This window comes from Microtus oregoni, unplaced genomic scaffold (assembly GCF_018167655.1).
Source record: "Microtus oregoni isolate MIOR12 unplaced genomic scaffold, Mior012 000033F_ref0000390, whole genome shotgun sequence".
Taxonomy (NCBI): domain Eukaryota; kingdom Metazoa; phylum Chordata; class Mammalia; order Rodentia; family Cricetidae; genus Microtus; species Microtus oregoni.
Window position 1 is genome coordinate 21,950,550 of NW_024543092.1, and position 21,940 is coordinate 21,972,489.

The following is a 21,940-nucleotide window of genomic DNA, read 5'->3' on the forward strand; positions in this document are numbered from 1 at the left end:
AGAGCTAGAACCAAACTAAGAAATGAACAAAATGTAAAGCCCCATGTACCCTGACGGTGCCTTTACATCAGCATTGTGTGACTATATAACACAGGACCCATCACCCTAGAAACAAAAGTGCCGGGGGCAGAGTGGCGACAGCCTGTGGCTGGCCTCATTTTGTCCTGTGGGATCAGTTTCCTAATAAGGTGAAGCAGCCAAATATGGATGTAGTTCCCTCATGTCGGTGACATTTGTAAAAGAAAGTTTCTGTCCCGCCTGGTCCCCTCTTATTTTGAAAAGAAAAGGGGGGTGCTGTGGGATAATGCTCTTATACCCTGTAAAGATTTGTTACTCATATTGGTTTAATAAAATGCTGATTGGCCAGTAGCCAGGCAGGAAGTATAGGCAGGGCGGCCAGAACAGGAGAATTCTGGAAAGAGGAAAGCCTCAGTCTGCAGTCACCACCCAGATGCAGAGAAAGCAAGAAAAAAAGGCTGCACTGAGAAAAGGTACCAAGCCATGTGACTAAACAGAGATATGAGTTATGGATTGATTTAAGTTGTAAGAGCTAGTTAATAATAAGCCTGAGCTAATAGGCCAAACAGTTTATAATTAATATAAGCTTGTGTGTGTTTCTTTGGGACCGGGCAGGGCAGAAACTTCCATTTACAGCCAAATGGAAAACATTTATTACTGAGGACATGGTTCTTCACTAGGGAATTTTGCAGAGATTATATGGAAGGTCAAAGTGGACACAGCAAGAAGAGGCGAAGGGTGAAAGGGACTTGACATCTGCACATGATGCTTGACTCCTCCACCTGTTAGTGCTCCTTGTAGGCTTCCAGGCTGTGACAAGACTGAGCCACCAGGACTTTGCCAATAAGTAAAGGCCATCTGTCCATGGAAATGACAGTAGCTGCCACTTAAGGGAACAAGGAAGGCTTTCATTTGGAAATGCAGTAGCAGGGTAGCTGATCCAGTCAACGGTCAGGTCCAGGAGGTATTCAAGTCCTCCATTTCCTCTGCTCACAAGTTGGGAAGCAGCACGGGCTGAGTTGGTTACGCTCACCCTGCTCTTACACACAGGAGCCTGCCGGCTGCAGCTGGAGCGACCTTTACCTACCTGGGAGCACTAGTAAGTTATTCCAACATGATTTCCAAAAGGACCGCCTCCGGAAGACGGCATTTCCAGGAGTGACGCTAACGCTTCCTAGGCGCGGTTTCGCTGGCACAGCAATGTCATTCCCAGAAGCACTACCTTCAGGAGGCGGGTCCTGGTGGGAATGATATCAGAGTATGACAAGCCTTGTCAGCACACCTGTGAAGAGGCACAGAGAAGTGGACGACAGGAGACCTGCGCATCTGCATCAAAGCCGGGACGGCCACTTCAGCTGTACCTGATCTCCTTGGTCTTCTTGAAAACGGGCTTCCCCTCCTTCTCCTCCCCAATGTCAAACAGGTCCGAATACAGCTCCTTATTCTTGTGGTCCACCTGGAAGAGCGCGCAGCGGTCGGCGTTCACTAGATTTTTTGCATATATCTGAGGCAAATGAGAAGCCAGAGTAAACTGGTGGGAAACTGAAGCTGGTTACCGCGAACCTTAGCACGAGATGCGCTTTGATTACAGCTGCTCTATACTGGGGAAGGAATCAGGAGTGTGCATACAAGAGTGGAGAAGGGGACACACAATGAACATTGCATGTTAAGTCAGTCTGTATGCTGATCCCAGCAAATACAACAAGAACAAACAGCTCACAGGTGCCCACGCTCCTGCTGGTGTTCAAATACTAGAGCACTGTCCTTGACCTGCTGACCAGCAACTGTTCTCTCTTCCTGAGCATCCTCAAGCTCTCCGAGTTCTTTCCAGGAGCTTCTCGGGATGCTCCTGGCATCTTGGGCTATCTCTGTCAGCACTATGGCTGGCACCCACATGGCCTGGTTGCTGTCTATGACTGGAAAGACTATGGAATACCCCAAGCATCGAGGCCCATGCCTTTCATCCCAGAATCCTGAAAGCAGAAGCAAACGGAACTCTGATCTCTGGGGCAGCCAGGGCTACACAGTGAGACTGCATAGGAAGTATATGAAACGGATTCTGGCTGTGCCTGTACCAGAGACGGCATTCCAAGCTCAGAACACCAGAGTTTCTAGCCCCTTCTCGCCTCTCTGCTTTCTCTACCTGAAGCTCCAAGAGTGAAGAAGGGCCTATGGAGAACAGAGTCCCAGAACACCGGCAAGCAGGGGTCTCAGGTTAGGAAACCACAGAAAGCTTCGTCCTATGAGCTAGGTTGTCACTCAGTTGGAAAAGCCCTGCCAAGCACACAGACTGAGTCTGAAACAGACATTGCTCTCGGGAAGGAGGCCAGACTGGCCAATGGATTTCACTTATTTGGATTATTGATAGTAACAGTGCCTTCTCCACCCACAGAGCTAGCTCCAAAAACAACCAAGGCAAGTGGGCCACTACATTTATCCCAACTAAGAAGAAACACAGACCTAATTGTTTCTATCTCACTCGCTTCCTTTTGGAGAACCTCTGTGTGCTAATGCATGCAGATGTGTGTGGGTGGCCATTGAGGCCAGAATGATGCTGGGTCCCCTTGGCTGTGGGCCACCAGATGGGTGCTGAGAACTGCACTCTCCAAATCAGCAAGGCTTTGTAACTACTGAGCTGTCTCACTGCCCCCTCGTTTTCATTTGCTAATTTTTATTTACATTTCTGTATTTTAGTTGTTGTCATCATCTTCTAGCTTGTGTCCAAGTAACCTTTTGTAAATGTTTCCTTCCTCATACCATCCTAATATTTCCTGCTATTTCTATTCTTCCCACCTCTACACTTTCCCTCTTATTCATAGCTACTCCCTCTTCTTTCCTCAACCCATTCTCTTTCTAGTTATCACTGTTAACACCTTGCACTCTGAAATGCCCTCGGCCACATTTCTGCCAGCAGCGTCTCTGAAGCACATGAGTCTGTCAGTGTGTGTTGTCACCAAGCACTTTGTCAAGGCTGTCAGCCTCCCGCTAGCTAAACAATGGTGGGTGACCAACACCCAAGTGAAGACAACACACCAGGAACACTCTCATAGAATAAACAGAAACATCAGGAACGTAGGGCCTGGAGGAAACAGGAAAATGAGAAAGCCAGCCACCACAATAGCTCCCCAGGCTCCCGACTCCCCAGCGTGCAGGCTCAAAACAGCAGGGTAACTGAAACACTAATTAAATATCTGAGGATCTGCCTTCCAGAACCATCAGTGATCAGATTCAGGGCTCAGATGAAGGGATGTGACTCAGGAGCTGGACAACATAGCCCACAAAGTGGGTGAAAGGTGAGTCAAACATGAGGAAAAACTCAGTAAGGAAGCAGATTCTAGGGCAGAAGCAAACACGGAGGAGTCAGCCACCAAACAGAAACAGTGGACAGCGCTGTCAACACATGGGACCAACAGAGGAGGGAGGAGGGAACACATCTAGAAAAACTCAGAAAATTGAACGACTGAGCATGCCCAATGCTGAAGAGGCTGCACGAGAAGATCCAATGCAAAAATCTCAAGACACAGATGATGCAGCCATGGGAATCACTGAAACAGTTCTCAGCACACCTACTTCCGGAAGAGGGCCACTGAGACTTGATTTAAGGAGACTGAACTTTAGGATCAGCATCAAGGGGGCTCCCTACTTTGACTCATACAGAAAGTGCCTTGGAGACCAGGAAGCAAAATCAAGCTTTCTCCAAGTATTGCTGTTTAAACCAGGGTGTCCCAGGGTCCTCCCCAAGTTCTCAACAAAGGTGAAGAAAGATAGAGGGTCTCAAAGAGCCATAACTCATGATGATTAACAGAGCATATTCATCAAATACACACAAAATGCCACACCAAGAGTAAAGACCAAGAACATAAGGGTGGAAGGAAAATCACAGTCAAAACTGAAAACACCTACCATGATGTGTTCAAGTAGAGAGTCTATGGCAACTATGTTATCAAAGTATGTCCTGAAAAACACAAACACAAGTTCCATGAACAACCTTACAGACAGCATGGTGCATGTGAAGCTCTCAACACAGTTTATGGGTTCCACATTTAAATAAGTGAATACGTATAATATTATTTGACGTGGGATAACCCCTTTTATGGTGTGAAGATGTTTTATTACCACTGGTTAATAAAAAGCTGATTTGGCCAATAGCTAGGCAGGAAATCCAAGCATGGATAAAGGGAGAAAAAAGGAGGAGTCAGGGAGACATCAGCAGCTGCTGGAGTAGCAAGATGGGGGGTGACAAGTGACGAGCCTCATGGTAAAATATAGAATAGCAGAAATGGGTTAATTTAGATATAAAAGCTAGTTAGTAATCAGCCTGAGCCATTGGCCAAACAGTGCCTGAACCATTGGCCAAGCAGTGTCTGAGCCACTGGCCAAACTGTTTGTAATTAATATTAAGCCTCAGAGTGGTTATTTGATAACTGGTGGGTGGGAGAGAAACCTTCAGTTATAATTATTAAAAACAATCAATGAAGCTTTATCATTGCCTTAGTACAGTGGAATCATCCAGTAATTATATCATTGCTTAATGGAGAGGAGGGAGCAAGGCTGTAATATAAACTACGTAGGGCTGGATTCAGGTGCATGATTGCTGAAAAAATAAAATTAGAAGTCAAACTGCACTGAGAAATCAGAAGGACTAACCTGAGAAGAAATACCATAATGCAAGCAGTTGGAACCCAAGGACCTGTAATTGTTTTATTAAGGTAAAATGCATGTTCAGTGGCAGGAGGGTGTTGTAGAGGCAGTGAGACACCCACTAAGATGTTACTCCAACAGCCAGCCATCACACAATATATTAAAAACTACTCGATACGGGTTTGCTGGCTCTTGAGGATTTCAGCCGTGCTCTGAAATTAACATGTGTCCTGTGATACCATGATACAGTGATGGAAGATGCTCTCCTTCACTTGAGAGCCAAGAAACTGAGGACGTCACTGTATTGTGAGCTCATGCCTAGGAGAAGACAGCATTGGAGTGAGTGAGTCTCCTAAGTGAGCAGAAGGCAGGAAGGCATAACGTGTCACTTTGGGACACTTCCAAAATGTGCAAATGTGTTGACCAGAGAGAAGCTTAGCGTCCCTTTCTGTGTGCTCTGAAGTTAACATCATCATGGTCCCCAACACATTTGACAGGGTTCGTCGAGGTGAATGAGCAATCACTAGAGCTACATGTCTCTAATTTCAGATCCCAGAGAGCAGCTCCCAAGTGAGCCAGCAACTCCAGCCTGAGCAGTCTGCAGGGCTCCAGAATGTGCTAGTGAGGACTTAGGAAGCACTGGCAGGGCAAGGAGAAGCCAGTACCTGCCACAGTGCTGCTGGAGGCCGGGGATGAGTAGGTGCCTCCCCAACTTACTAAACTGGTAGGGGGACATGACCCAGGTGACCATATCCTGAGCTTTAAGGCTTTGTTATTAATGAGGTAGGCTGTATAGACAGAAGGTCTCCCCTGTAGAATGCAAAGTCAACACAAACCTATAATTTAATAAATATCTGTAATAGCTTTCACTACCAACCCGGGGAGGTGATTTAGGTGAAGCTTCAGAGAAACGGAATGTTTTCTCATAATCACAACCGGCACAGCAGAAATGCGATGGCATTGTTAACGATGCTGTGTAGAGTGACCTTGTTAGAAAATGCCAGAGAACACATCTTGGAAAAGGTTAGAGAAATCAGTGGCAGCATCTTCTGCTTTCAGAATAAATGTCAGACTAAGATCACTACATACACAGACAAAGATGCAATTCTCTAATCCACAAAGTGACAAAGAACTCTCCCCTGAATGTTTGCATGCCTCGTGCAGCAGATGGAGATGTCACCCTGGGGACCTGTGCTTCACACCTCTGCCCCCAAGGTCAGGTACAACACTTACTTTGATACATCGAGCAGGAAGTCATTCAGTTCGGTCTGTTTGGCGAGACCTCTGCACACCTGCCACACAGACAACAGTTTCTAGTCATCCGGGAGCTCTGATGACTTAGGAGCAGACCCGAGAGCACTGTTTAGACAATCGCTGTTGGTCTTCTTGAAAAATGCTACATGCTAACCCCTGTTCAGAGTGTTTATTCTCTCACATCATGGCTGCACAGCTCTCCCACCTGGGACACACAGTCTCTCACTGAGGCAAGGAGCTGTGAGCAGCGCAGACACTCTCCACCCTCATGAGTTACACACCCCCTTCCACCTCCAAATCCGGGAAGTGCCCAACACACTCTGTGGCCCCAGGAGACCCTACTACTTTTGCCATCACCCTGAAATTACAATTCTCTTCTTGTCATGTAAAGAACAACACATATGTACCTGCACCAAGAGATTTACGATGACTTACAAATGAGCATAAGGGTTACATAGATGACATTGTTCAGATATAAAATATTACATCCAAAACCAAAGCTGGGGATGGCTTACTGCCCTCGACTCTAGCCTCCACTACTGCTGCCTTGGGATGCCCTTGTGAGAACGCCCCTGGACTTACCTGCACCTGGTGTATTGCTACGGAAGCCCAAGCAAGATTGGCAGTTGCGACCTAAAAAACACACATAGGCGCATGTCAGACAAACTTGATCGCAGGCCATCGGGTTTCCGCAGCAAGCCATTACCTGCCGAGCCATCTCAGTTGGCTACATTATCTTCTTTTAATATTAAATAATATTTTTCTGGGTGACAAAAATTTAATTGGAATACCTCTAATTGCCTCTTTAAGCCTGTGTGGTGTCCCTAAGAGGGCAGAAAACTGTGCCTATGTATACTCTATGCATCCGAGGACTGAAGGCTATATTCCATGTTTCCATTTTTATTTCCATGTGTCTCATATGTGCGCAAATGCACACACGTGTGAAGGCCAGAGAGAAACCTCAGAAACGTCTACCTCCACTGAGGCAAGATCTCACCAGTCTAGAGAGCAGCAATTGGGCTGCACTGGCAGAACATAGTCCCACGGACTCTCCTGTCTCTGCTCCCCAGGACTGACTACAGACACATATTGCCACATGTAGTTTTTATGAAGGGGTGCCAGGGCACCCCCTCAGATCCTTGCATTGTCCACCGATCCTACTCCCCACCCCACCCCCACCCGGCCTCCAGCACAGAGTCCACTTCTGCTACTGTCTTCCACTCTGCACGTCCTTCCTGGGCACAGGTGCTAGCTAGCTCTAGGGGCTACAAAGGAGGAAGTAAGAGCGAGGCTGGACAGGACACTGTGCCTATGTATACTGGTGTCCTGTCCAGTGGAAACAATGGTCATAGGAGCCGTGGGAGCACACAGCAGGACAGAAGGAAGGACAAAGGTCCCATGCGCAGGCACTTGGGCCAGGTGCTATGAGGTGACAGGGCCCGGACTCCACCCACAGGAAGGCAAGACTTCTTTGCACAGGACATCCCTGGAAACAAGGGCTTGGTCATTCAGGAAGTGGGTGAAGCCAGACCCACTTGCAGGGACTGATCTATCTGCCATAGAGAGGCGCGTGGTGGTGATGCTGTGTGTTTAGTGCTTGTGAAGCAACTGCAACCAGAGCATGGCATGAGCACATAACCAAGGAAGAGGACACATTCAGGAAGACACAGACAGCCAGGATGCCATCCTGCGCTTGGCTTCATATTCGCCGAAGCACATTTTTGGTTAAGATGTTTTGATACAGAAAAAAAAGAGTGTATTTCTAATTTAGCCAGTCTCCTCTAAAAACTGCTGCTCAAGAAAACAGGTTTTTAAGAATACGCTACTGTTTGCAGCCAAACACAGTCAGGCAAACAGTGACTTCCCTATCCATTCACGTATGCACAACTATTCACGTATGCACCACATATGCACATCCATTCACGTGTGCACATCCATTCACGTGTGCACATCCATTCACGCATGCACATCCATTCACATGTGCACATCCATCACACATGCACATCTATTCACGTATGCACATCCATCACACATGCACATCTATTCACGTATGCACATCCATTTACGTATGCACATCCATTCGTGTATGCACATCCATCACACATGCACATCCATTCACGTGTGCACATCCATTCACACATGCACATCCATTCGTGTATGCACATCCATCACACATGCACATCTATTCATGTATGCACATCCATTCACGTGTGCACATCCATTCACGTGTGCACATCCATCACGCATGCACATCCATCACGTATGCACATCCATCACGTATGCACATCCATTCATGTATGCACATCCATTCACGTGTGCACATCCATCACACATGCACATCTACTCATGTATGCACATCCATCACGCATGCACATCCATTCACGTATGCACATCCATTTATATATGCACATCCATTCACGTATGCACATCCATTCATGTATTCACATACATTCACATATGCACATCTATTCACGTATGCACATCCATTCAGGCATGCACATTCATTCACGTATGCACATCCATTCACATATGCACATCTATACATGTATGCATATCCATCACGTTTGCACATCCATTCATGCATGCACTTAGCACTGGCAGGTGCCACCAGTGAGGGCAGGAGACCAAAAGACATTTTTAAACTGTTTTTTAAATGCACATTTTAACTCACAGTACAGGTTTTTTTGTCTGCATGCCACATGAGTGCTTGCCAGAAGAGGGTGTCTAAGCCCCTGGCTGGAGTTACAGACAGTTGTGAGCTACCATTTGGGTGCTGGGAAATGAACCCAGTCCTCTGTGAGAAGAGCAAGTGCTCTGAAGCCCTGGGCCACCTCTCCAGCCCCGGGGGTAGTGTTTGAGCCTCACCTCCTGGTGACTGAGACAGAAGGCCTCCTTGCCCCAGTGCCTGTACAGCTCAAGAATGCCGATCAAGTCTCCAATGGCAGTGACGATGGGCAAGCAAAGAACAGACTGGATTCGAGTTCCTGATTCCAGACCTGTGCCTCTTGGAAACCGCTCATCCTGAAAGTCAAAGGAGAGAAGACTCGGACCTGAGCATCCTAGCTTTGCGTGTACACGCGTTAAGCGTGAACAGCGGCTGTCAGTTCACGTGAGAGTGAGAAGGGCTACCACCAAGTCTGGCACTGGTCCCCTCACCTGCTCTGCCAGAACCACCCCAGGCTTTGCAGGTGTATGCACAGGCAAGCACCATGTTTACACATGTGTACACAAACATGCCTTCCCTTCTGTGTTTAAGGTCATGTTGACTATTTCATCTGAGTTGAACTTCCAGAGCCCAAAGTATGCTTTCAAGTCATCCATTATCAACCAGTTATCATTACAATTAAAGTGGGTTTGACTTAATAATATTCTATCTTAGCTAAAACTTCTACAAGCCAGAACAGGGCAAAGAAAATGATTACTATCAAGACGGCAATTCTATACACTTGGTTTCTACCATCTGCGGGAAGCGAATGGAACCCAGAAAACCCTTCCTGAATCAAGAGAGATGTGAATGTGTTCATGTGGCTTCCAGTCTTTGAACGGTTGCACCCAGGACAGAGCATTTTCAGATGATTCTTCCTGCCTCCTCCACCCCCACTTTAGACCCTTCCTTTCTTTCTTCTTCAATAAAGCAACACTTAATTCGTTCTAGGTAAATCATTGACAGAAAAAAATATAAACCAAAACCCAAAAAAACAGAAGCCAGGTTCCAAGTCTCCGGTTCAACCGTTTCACAGAACAAGCTCCTTCTGTGTGTGTTTCTGTGTGTATTTGTCACCTATGAAGCCTACACCCCCTGCAGTGACATTCATCAGACATCTGCCTGAACACACTTGAGAGACTGCACCGAGGATCTGTCTGTCATCTCTCTTGGCAGCCACATCTTTGCTGGTACCCTCTGTCACTGAGGAGGCTCAGGAAGGGTGCAGGCCTGCTCCTGTGATTGCTACTCTGGCTGGTGGAAGGCAGGGAACGAGACGCCAACAGTGGTTGGAGACCTGACATCAGACTCTGCCATGCTGGCCTCACAGGTGGGGAGCGAGAAGAACCAGCAGACTTGAGGTGGCTGGAAAGTAGCCACACCTGACTCATGGCCAGCTGGCTTCTGTCTTTTATTACCCAGAAGCCTACAAGCCTGCCTCAACAGAATGGCCAACCTTAGACTCCCAAGAACTGGCCACTGAAGGACACCCTTCACGTGGGACAGTCGGTCCTGCAGCAGCGTTGACATGACTCACCAGGCAGGCGCTGGCTATTCGCATAGCTACTGACATCTTATTCTGGTTAGCCATGGTGGCGTGTGCTGAAATAAGAGCGCCATCTCACAGCAAGCACAACTGGTGTGATTTTTCTGAACATAAAAGCTAAACTATGAGCAAATTCGTTCATTGATCTGCATCTTCTTTTAACGCATTTATAATTCATTTTGAAACAAATTAAGATCAAAATAATGTATCCTCTTTTCAATTAAACCCTGAGAGCATGAGAGTCAAAGCGCCCTACCCCAAGGATGTCCTCCACAAGCAGCGTTTTTCTGGACTTGGCCACATAAGCAGAGATGGTGGTGCCCTGGGTGATGGGTCCGGCAGGGATAAGCCGGGGTTGACCTTCCTTCATTCCGGGCGGTGTGAACACACACAGACTCTAGGAAGAAGAAAAGATGACAATTTAGGTGATGATCCCCGCCTTTGCCCAATATCTACAAGGCTCCAGAGCAGAGTCAGAGTGTTACCTAATTAGGCCCCATAAAGTCTGGGAGCCAGGCACAGGAAAAGATGCGGGTGATGCAAGCTTTCATGGGGAGCAGACAGGGAACCTAAAGCCAAGTCTTGTTCCCGCTTTACATGAAATGCACGTTTGGCATCAGAATTCACAAACATTACAGGCACAGAAATGTTCACGTTAGCCTCCTCTTGGGAACGAGACATGGCGTGGAATGAAGATGGCATCTTGCTACGAGACCCTCGACTCTACCATGCCAACCAATCCATGCTAAGCCTGGGGCTGAGTGAAGGTCATTGCCTTCCCACCATTTCAGAACACTGCTCTGAGACCCTATCACTCACACAGCTCGAGCTGGAACTGTAGATTCGGGGTACCATGAATTAAGAAGGCCCTGTCCTCACTGCAGAGGCATGGCTACTCTTACAAGATCTCCTCTCATTGGAGTGACTCTGGGTAAAGATTTTTGGCAAATCCACTCCCAAGAATATTAGAATCAATCATTTTGACAAATCTAGCCATGTTCTAAATTATTTTCAACTTAATAAAATGTTTAAATCATATTCTAATCATCGAAGTTGTAACATGGCTATCCACCCATTTGGAACTTTGCTGTGTGTTCTGGGAAACTCTATTGAGCACCTTACTTCCATCTTACAGATAAAGCAGCCACGTCAGCTGGCCCACATCACCTACCCTGTCATGGTCAGTGCTACACTGACTGGGGAAGCTCTCTCTCTCTGGAGACTCAGCGCCACTAATGACTTATCCACAGACACTTGCTTTCCTCCTCAGAGCTGCCTTCTACTTACAGGACAAAGACTTCTACAAGTTTAAGATTCTTGGTTAAGCCAACAGGAAAGGAGAGAGGGAGGAAGGGAGGGGAAGAAAGGGAGCAGAAAAAAGGGGGAAGGGGAGGGGAGAAAAGATGGAAGAGAAGAGTAGAGCTGAGAGTTGTCCTAACTCTGGCAGTTTAGAAATAACAGGGCCTGGCGGTGGTGGTGCACGCCTTTAATTCCAGCACTCTGGAAGCAGAAGCAGGCAGATTTCTGAGCTCGAGACCAGCCTGGTCTACAAGAGCTAGTTCCAGGACAGGTTCCAAAGCTACAGAGAAACCCTGTCTCAAAATACAAAACAAAACAAACAAACAAAAAACAGGGCCAGGAGCTACATTCAAGACTTGTGTCCCCCAGCACGGAGAAAGAGACCTGAGCTTCAGGAATATCTGCTACCCAACAGAACGCATGTGGAAGAGATATTCAAAGAGTTCTGTTGACAGGGTGTCGCCCCGTATGCTTGAGTACACTCAGAGATGAGAACGGATTAGATGAGAAATGATGGCTCATCCTAGTTTTTTTAAAGGCTAGAATCAGAGCTACTTTAAAAACTGCTAGCATGTCGTTAATTCGGTACAGCCCTGGAGCTTCCCAGTGCTCCTGGATCTCCCCCCTGGATCCTCTTCACTACTCGTGAACCAGTTCTGAGGCTCTGTTCACCGCAGAGAAGTTTCTCTGACCAAAGAGGAAGGGAGCGCTGAATTGACAGCTTGTAGACGGCCATTTGGTGGGTATTTCACATGCATGGAGCAAAACAGCAACAGCAACAGCAGCTTCCTGGCCTGGCCCAGGACCCCAGCGGGTGAGTGAGGCTGCCGAGGACTCTTCCACTCTTCCGACAGCCTGTATGGCACCTTCTGGGCCGGTGAGGGTCAGCCAGCAGGGAGGACGCTTCCAGCTCAGTTCCTGCCTGATTTATCTGTCTTATGGTTGTCACACCATTTAGTGCTGGTGGAAAACCAACAATAGTAGCTACCAACTGTCTTGTTTAGGGTCCTCCCTGGCCAAGAATTCACAGGGAAGTGCTCACCCCGGAGGTGCCGCTGCATTTAAACTTAGGAGAATTCTACTATCTGCTCGGACGGTGGCACTGAGGGAAGGAGGGGTTACTGACAGTCAGTAGTCCTTCTCTCTCCAGACGGAGGAGCAGAGCATGATGGGAGGAGAGGAGGAAGAGACGATCGCAAGAGAAAAACAAAGACCACGGTGTATTTAGCAAGAGGAAAAACAAGAACAGGCAGCAACTTTTCACATTCGGGATGACAGTGAGGAGCCAGGCTCTGGGCATCCGACTTTCGCCCATCAAAGACAGCAGCAGGAGAGGAACTTGGGTTTAACTCCATGATTGGACAAAGAATGGGCCACAAAGGGTCTAACAGAAAGGGATGTTCTAGAGCAAACGTCCAAAGGAAGCTTTACGTTTTCTCTTGTTTTAGGTTATAGTCGTTCACTCCAAAGACAGACAATGCACAGATTTTTTTTTTTTTGAGAGGCTTAGCAATTAGTCCCTGGACCACATCCTTAATTAAGCCTTCATCGCAAAGTCTTGACCTCACAGATCTCGCACATCCCCACACTCCCGGGCAGTCATGGGTAGAGGGTGTGTATATGATGTAAAAGGTTCAGGCAAGCTGTGCCCACAAAAAGCCATCCCATAGATGGGGCTTGCTCAAAAGAGAAGGCTATGGAATGTTCACATAATTGCTAAAATTTGAAAACACCATAGGGATAATTACGGAAGAGTAATCGTTTACAGTGGAGAATATACTGGCTTTACCAACAAGTTTGTGATTTCATACACTATATACATAGAAATATTCCTATCAAAATCATGAAAATACTGCAATATAAGAAAGCCAAGAGCTCAGGACAGAGGGGCAGACTAGCTCAGGACAGAGGGATGCAGGCCACAGGCTCAGAACAGAGGGACACAGGCCGACTCAGGACAGAAGGCACAGGCCACCGGCTCAGGAGAGAGGGATGCAAGCCACCGGCTCAGGACAGAGGGGTGGAGGCTGACTCAGGACAGAGGGATGTAGGCCACAAGCTCAGGACAGAGGGGTGCAGGCTGACTCAGGACAGAGGGGCACAGCCTGGCTCAGGACAGAGTGATGCAGGCCACCGGCTCAGGACAGAAGCCCAGAGACCATCTTCATGGCTGACTCCTCTCCTCTGTGTGAGGGTCCCCCAGCTCTTTTCTCTCTTCTTAGTTTTTCCTGGATTTCTTTATTTATCCTATGTGTGACTGTTGAGGACTGTATCCTGGTTGTATGTAGAGAACACTGGACAAACCCGTAAGAGAGAGTTCTCCCCTCATGCCTGTGTGTGGGCCTTGACGTTGAACTCAGGACTTTAGCCTTGGCGGCAGAAGTTCTGACCCTCTGAGCCACCTCACTGACTCTCCATCCTTCTTTTTAACTCAACACACACCACCTGTTCAAAAGCGCCCTTTGTTTCTGACTAGGGGTCAGTCATTGATGGAATGACCTGTCTGGGGACGGTAGTACAATCTTCATGATTTTTACAAATTGAATGAAGTATAGAGAGCTGCTATTACAAACAAAAATGTCATTAAATAAATTCCACTGGCCAGGTGGTGGTGGCGCACACTTTTAATCCCAGCACTCGGGAGGCGGAGGCGGGTCTCTGTGAGTTTGAAGCCAGCCTGGTCTGTAGAGCAGGTTCCAGAAAACCAGGGCTGTTATACAAAGAGAAACCCTATCTCGGGGGTGGGGGTGGGGGAAAGGCAGAGGTAGAACTTACAGGCACGGCTGAGCTTTACACAGCCCAGTGTGGGGAAGCCCCACTGAATTCTGTACTCCCCAGAAAAAGGCTAGGAGAAAGGCCTGCTCTTATGTGTTCCGTGTGTGACATGGCCAAGTGACTCTTGCCTTAATTCTTGGTATTTAAAGATAGTAATTCTCTATGAAATAGAATAAGCATTCTTCCCGACGAGTCTGCTGTACTGAATCAATAAACAAATGACAAGGTAGAACAAGGACTAAAGACATCGGCAGGGGAATTTTTCAAGATCAATAAAAGTTTTGAGCTAAGGCTGTGAGTAGGTTATTTGCACTTTAAGACAGCAAAATCCAGCTGGGCAGTGGTGGCACATGCCTTTGATCAGAGCACTCAGGGAGGCAGAGGCCGGTGGATCGCTATGAGTTCAAGGCCAGCCTGGTCTATAGAGCAAGTTCTAGAAAAGCCGGGAACACAGAGAAACCCTTTCTCAGGGGAAAGAAGATAGTAAAATACTACCTTCATTTCCTGCACAGATGAATACCACCAGGCAGTATTTTATGCACTATCAATACTCCTTACATATAGTCACAGTTATATGTAAGTCCTGTGACATCTAGTGCTGGACTCTCCAAAATCAATCCCTACACTGAGTTTGTATAAACAACCTAGTAGCACAAGAACACTTCAGAGGTTAGAAATCTAAACACAAAGCAAGGCCTGACACTCGGAGCCTCAACCTCCTCCATGTTTCCCAGGGCAACTGACTCACTGCCCACCAGCACGAGGCTGTGCCAGGGAGCAAGGGGCGAGCAGAGAGCTAGCTCTTCAGTTAGAGCAACGTCCTGAGCCTGCCAGCATTTGTGAGATAAAAGCAGATATAAATATAAGTGTAGATAGATAGTCTAAACTGGATAAGATTGGTACCAAGAAGCTGGGCTCAATGAAGGGATAAAAACGTGAAAATTACATATATGTGTGTGTGTGTGTGTGTGTGTGTGTGTGTGTATTGGAGAAATAAATCTATAGAAATGTACAAGTGAATAGACAAATATAATTAATGGAATAATTATAAATTAACACAATTTACAAAACATAATATCATTTAAATGAAGTAGGGAAATCTGTCTTATTGATATCCACCACCCAGACTGTTTGGGGCAAATATACACACCAGACATTTTCTGAAACAAATAATTCAAAGATCACTTCATTCATGAAATTTCATTTTAATGTTGATCTTTTTGGTCTCGCTCTTAGCAAGCTAAATTTTAAAGACTTTTAAAAATTAAATAGGAGGTGAAACTTAAAAACAAAACCAAAGAAAAAAATCACTAGGGACAAGACAAAACCCAGGTTTTTGTGCTATTTTCCATTTGAGCCACTAGATGGCAATGCTAGGAAGCAAATTTAGATGGAGGCGGCTGAACGGAAGCAGGAACCAAGGTCCCAGGAATTTCTAACAGGGAAGGCAAAGGCGCTTTTTAATGTTGGTTAGAATTTACTCTACAGTTGAATGAAAAACATCACAATGAGAGTAAACTACTAGGTGCTAAATATAAGAAAGGCACCAGTTTCAGGCTGTGGCTTTATGTCCTAACATAAACACTGTGTTTCCCTTCTTTTCCATTTCCACCCCAATTTGTACCCAAGAAGCAACATTCTATGAATTGTATCCTTCATTGCTTTAGAGTAAAATTTAATAATGATAATAATAATAATAATAATAATAATAATAATAATAATAATAGATTAAGTAGTTTCAAGGCAACAATCTATCTTCTTACCAGAGACTACATTGGGTTGAAGGGCCTGGGGGGCTCTTCCTGAAAAGGTCACAGCTTAGGCACCTGACTCAGGGCTTTTAAGTGTGTTTTCTCTGAAGAGGAGATCATCACAAGCCCGACACAGTAGCCCAGTTCTCTGGTACTTAGCAAGAGCTTGGCGTGATGTCCCTCACCTCTGCGAGCTGCCTCTGCTGTCAACAACTGTGGGGAGCAGACCGCTCCCCTTACAAACTGCAACACACTAAGTATCCAGTGTATAAACTTTTGTTATAGCTCCAGCATAGCTGCAGAGGCCTCCTTCGGAATAAGAACTTCTCTCCCTGGCTGACCATCTCCAGTGAAGCGCTCCTGGGCTGTGGTGCCGGGTCTCTGCTCTTTTCCTGAGAAGACACGGGTTCTGTTTTGGCTTTCACACGACTTGACTCACCAAGTTCAGGTTGTTCCTCGTCTTAAGAGCTGGCATGGCATGACGGCCTAGGTAGCTTTGCGGTGGTTAGGCAATACATAGGATTCCAACCACGTGGTACGTTTGGTCTTAGTTTTTGTTGGCTTCTATCTTCTGCTTCACTTTCTCTGCTTTGTCTGCCTCCTCTGGCAAGAAGTACCTAGACGTCAAATTTGGTTAGCAGAACTGAATTCCACTCACAAATTATACTTCTCATTGGTGCCGATTTTAGAAAGAAGCCGTCTCTACTGGCCAATCTATAAAGACGGAAAGTAAAGCTTCCCAGACACAGGGGTGTGTGCCTTGTCCCACCTTATCTAACCCTTGGTGTCTGCTGATCATCTAAGGTCTCCATGGAAGTCTGCTCCAGTTGATTTTTTATAATTCTGTGATTGAAATGGGTAATTTTTGTTTTGAAGTTTATTTTGTTTTAGAAAGACTGTCCTGAGTGGTGAGGTCCACCTCTAATTCCAGCACACGGGAAGCAGAGGCAGGACGAGCACGGGCTAAGTCGGAAGTCAAGATGCTGTGAGCGCTAGACTAGCCTGCTCCACCAAGCAAGCCCTTGTCGGGGAAAAGGAAGAAGGGAAGGCTGATGCTCCATTTAGAGATCAGCTGTGCATAGGGCGAAAGAGAAGGATCTGTTTGTCCTACATGTAGCCATCCAGTTTGGCCAGTACCATTTGTTGAAGATGTGTCTTTTCTCCAGTGCACACAGGTTGTCTCTTCGACAAAGATCGGGTAGCTGCTGGAGTATACAGGTCCGCGTATGAGTCCCTGATTCCATTTGATTAATCCACAACTCTGCTTTATGCCAATGAAGAGTTGTTTCCATTATTGCAGGCCTGTAGTAAAACGTGACATCTGGGCTGGAAACAAGCCCAGCAGTCCTAGAATTCAGGACTGCTTAGACTAACTTGGGTCTTTTGTGTTTCCATAGAGATCTGAAAACTGTGCTTTCGAGGTCGGTGAAGAACTGTGTTGGGATATTGATGGGGGTTGCACTGAAGCTGTAGGTCCCTTTTGCTAGGACAGCCATTTTCACTATATTAATCCTGCTGACCCATAAGCATGGGAGATCTTTCCACCTGCTGATGTCTTCTTCAATTTCTTTCTTAGGTCTTAAAGTTTTTATCATGCAAATCTTGCACTTGCTTGTTAGAGTTTTCCTGATTTTTTTTATCCCTAGCTTCTCCAAGACTTTCATCCTGAAAGGGTGCCGGGTTTCGTCAAAGGCAAGGCCTCTTTTGCATCTAATAATATGCTCGTGTGGTTTCTGTCTTTAGCCTGTTAATGTGGAAGCTCAGATGCATTGATTCAAATAAAAAAGTCAGTGCCAGGAACAACTGAGATCCTCTGGAATTGCTGGCCAGTGGGGCACTGGACCCTCAAACATTACAGGCTACTGCCAATGCGTAGGTTATCCTCCAGAACTGGATCATAAGACCCGAGTGCTGAAAACACCACATGCTCGAGTCAGCACATGCAGAAATCTTGCTGGTCTTAACCTCGAAGCCTCATCCCTACTGGCTACCTTTCATGGTGCTGGAAAATGCCATGCATTCCAGCAGGGGAGAAAAACAATCAACTCTCTTACCTAAGTGTAAACCCTGGGAATACACTAGCAGTAGCCCTGGCAGTGTCTGCTCACCGGTGCAATAGCAGCATGAATGGGGGTACCCAACCATTTTCTGATTGGATTTAACACACATTCCACAGTCATGTCTGGTGCTGTTGCTTGGCCGTAAAAATGAAGACTGGCCAGGCCCTAGGGGAACCTGATAGGATTACTTCGCTGAATGGACACAGCAATACGGTCCCCCTAGTGCTTATCTTTAAACCATGATATTAGTGTATATATTAACCCTCATCAAATAAGGTTCTTTGTAAAATAGAGATCAACTAATACAGAGGCCAACAATTTGTTGATATGCTGAGAGTAAGAGACTTGGAACTCTCAGCACTAAATGAAACAGCTGTATCATGCCCCTTAATCCCCACCCTAAGACTTAGGGATCATTGTGGAAGCAGGAGCAGAAAGTTTGTAAGAGTTGGAGGGAGCAGATATCTACAGGCAGACAGTGTTTGTTGGATGTGTATCTTGTACACACAAACCCACAGCAACTATTGCTGTGTGCATAAGACCTGCATGAGACCAAGCCAACAAAAAATCAAAGCATGCATGGGGGAGGGGCTCCTGAATCCTCCCCCCCACCAAGCTGAGGATCCACTGATAGCTGAAGGATGTTGGCAGATGGAGTGTCTGCCCATGCTCCAGCTGATTAGTACACGCACAAACCTACAGACCAGTGGGTTTAGGTAAAAAGCCCAGCAAGGTGGGAAGGAATGGTGCAGAGAAGGGCAGAGGAGAAACTGGAGGGGAAGGCAAAGGGGGTGGAGTCAACCAAAATAGATTGTATGCATGTATGAAATTCTCGAACAGAAAATTAACTTTATTTTTACAATTAAAAAAAATCCTCATGTACAATGCTCCATGCCTCGTGAACAAAAAGAACGCATGAGCTCAGCAGCAGCAGCTGCAGCCAACGCCGCCACTGTGCAGAACTTCCCTGTGGAAAGCAGCTTCTAAGCGAGATCAGATTGAAGAGTTACACTCTTGAAAAGAAGTTTTAATCATTTAGAGAAGCTAGAAAAAAAAGTGTATTCTTAATGCTTTCTTACTAATGTATATTATATACATGAGTGTTTGTGTATGTGCATGCATGCCTGCAGAGGCCAGAAAAGGCATCAAATCTCATGCAGCTAGAATAACAGGTAGTTGCAAGCCACCCAGTGTAGGTGCTGGGAATGGAATTCAAGTTTTCTAGGAGAACAGGAATGGTTCTTAGCCAGAAAGCCATCTCTCCAGCCTATATCATATATGCCTCACTGGGCTGAGAATAATTTTAAAAGTGCCCCAGAAACCTAACATGAAGTAAATAAGGAACACTAGGAGGTAATAAAACCCCACTGTTGTCTTTTTCTTAGATACCAACTAAAGCCTAAATGCGTGAGCCTCCCAAGAAAACTGTAAGCAAAGCAGCTCTCCTGGGGCGCCCACCAGCAGCCCCTGCCAAACATGCAAGGGTGGGCCACAGCTCTGCCACCATAGGCCAACAGGACAGGAAAACAACATGAGGCAATAAGATAAAATGGTCTTGAAATTAGTCCTGAAAAAGGGGGGTCTCCTCTGAGATTACAGTGTTGCAGCAGGGTGTGTGAGACTCTGTCCACCTCACTGTGATGGATAGCTCACCCAGACGGCGCAGTTAAGGGGCCTGACTCTCAGTGGAGAGCACAGGAAAATCGCTTCCATGCCAGGTCCAAACCAGCTGGAAGAATAGATACAGAAGTATCTTGTTCTGGATAGGAAGGGAAGGGGGGCACATGAAACAGGTGAGCAAGGGTGTCAGTGCTGGAGAGATCAAGAAGAGACGGCAATAAAAAGGAAAGAACCATATGGAGGATTGAGAAGGTCGTTTTCTATGACAGGAGACACAGGTGAAGGAGACAATCCCTACCTGGAAGGCACGGAGTAATCACAGTTCTTATGGTCCCTGAATTTTCCTGTCAGGCTGGTAAAGTTTCTGTCTAAATGAAACATTTATTCTACGAAAATATCAGGTAAACAAATGATCACAAAATTATAGACTACAAGATGGGGAAGGAAAATAAATACAAGATTCAAAATTAAAGCAAGCTCCAGTGAAATCTGAGTTTCACGCGAGAGGAGGCTACGCTCTAGCCACACATCCTGATGCGCCAAGAGATGCTAAGCAAAAAAGGAGAGAGTCTTATGGAGGACTGAGAAAGTCGTTTTCTGGGAGGTAATAAAACCTCGTGGTCGCCTTTTTCTTGGGTACCAATTGAAGCCTAAATGCGCGAGCCTCCCAGTGCAAGTCGCTGTGATGCTGGAGGAGAGGATGTGTGTGTGAGCCCATCCGACCGGAGGCTGAGAGGGTCCGAGACCAGCACTTAGCAAGGTGGGAGAGACTGAGGGTGAAGGCATTCAGAGTAACACGGAACGGGCTGCACACTCTAGACATCTTTTCCAAGTCATCTTTGAGAAGGCTATCATAAAAGTCAACAACAGCCACGTGACTAACCAGAGGAGCTTGAGAATCTAACTCCAGTTAAGTCGGCACCCGTGGCTTGCGCGTCAGCCACATGGAGCCTCAGGGGAACTTACACGTAGCTCTCCTGTCCTCTCTGCATCAGTGGCAGCTCTGATCAATGCCTGTCCCATTTGTTCAGGTGAACAGCTGGCATCATATTCAGGATCCAAGTTTTAGCACAGAGAAGACCCACTGAGTCCCCATTTGGTCACTTGTGAGTGTGAAGTTCTACATGTGGCTTTGGCGGCTGGACACAGCTAGCCAGCTAGGGTTCACATGGCACACCTCGCTGACATGATCCTTCTAAATGTTTACATGCAGGTTAAAATAAGATTTTAATCTTAAATTAAAAGACCATCTCTACAATTTTTAAAAACCATTTTAAATGAGCAGGGAAAACATAGCTGTTTATTTTCATGGCTTAGCCAATGTAAACACTATAGTCTGCAGTACAGTTTTAAGCATTTAAAGTTGACTAAAGTCTGCATGAATACTTTCCTGAACACTCTTGTCTGACTGTTCCTTTGACAGAGGCAGGGGAGGGGCTACACTCACAAAGGTCCTCTGCCCATAGGAACTTTGATGTCAGGAAGAGAGACATTAGTAAAATATTAATGAACTATCACATCACATGGCCAGCCAGGGCTATGGACAGAGAGAGGACCAGTTATGAGGGGAGCCAACCAACCAAGGCTGCATGCAACAGCTCTCACTGCATTGCTACACTGGACAGGAATGGCAACCGACACATCGCAGATCCCTTCCTGCTAACATGCTCTATAACATCAACACTACATAGTTAGTTACCCAAGAACACGGGAATCAGACTGCAACCCCCCACCATAAGTCACACTGGTGCGGCCTAACTCATAAAAGCCGTACATTTACCTCATGAGCTTCTGAACAAACTGTTATAATAAAAGCATTAAGATTGCTGTGATGACGTAACAAACGAGGCCCCAATACTGAAGTTTGAAAAATACATCTGCATGCATGTGTGCTGCACGTGACCATGGGCTGTCACATGTACTCCAACAGAAATCCAGGAACAGCCACGGAGTCAGAGAGGCTCAGACCCAGGCTTAGCTGCCCCACCTCAGTGCTTTGGACAGACTCACCTTTCAAACCCTTAGAAAACTCATACGACGTGAACTGTTTTTTCTTATTTACTCTGAGGTAGAGGAAGGGCAGAAGGGACACAGCCCCTCCTCTGTGGCATTGCTGCCCACAGGACTGAAGTAACTTTCATAGGAAACACGCATTCTAGAAATATCACACATGGTACAGGATACTATAAACCCAAGCAAGAATATACAAATCAATTGCATGTTAGGCCTGTCTGCTGCTGGGCTGTTCCGGACAGGCGGTAGCTGTACGTGC

The 21,940-nt window shown here is 46.4% G+C and overlaps 1 protein-coding gene across 12 annotated transcripts in view; it reads right to left on the reverse strand.

Moving 5' to 3' along the window:
- The window catches only part of Pde10a (phosphodiesterase 10A), a 449,138-nt gene that overhangs the window by 42,637 nt on the left and 384,561 nt on the right, over positions 1-21,940 (reverse strand). For all 12 annotated transcript variants that reach the window (XR_005976773.1, XR_005976772.1, XR_005976770.1 and 9 more), the window contains 6 exons: positions 10,420-10,560; positions 8,779-8,934; positions 6,496-6,546; positions 5,893-5,951; positions 3,922-3,973; positions 1,380-1,522 (listed from right to left, as the gene is read on the reverse strand). Coding sequence is in view for 8 of the 12 variants with exons in the window: in XM_041680083.1 (XP_041536017.1) it covers positions 1,380-1,522; positions 3,922-3,973; positions 5,893-5,951; positions 6,496-6,546; positions 8,779-8,934; positions 10,420-10,560 (602 nt within the window). In the remaining 4 variants the exon portion in view is untranslated. The remainder of the gene's footprint in view (positions 1-1,379; positions 1,523-3,921; positions 3,974-5,892; positions 5,952-6,495; positions 6,547-8,778; positions 8,935-10,419; positions 10,561-21,940) is intronic.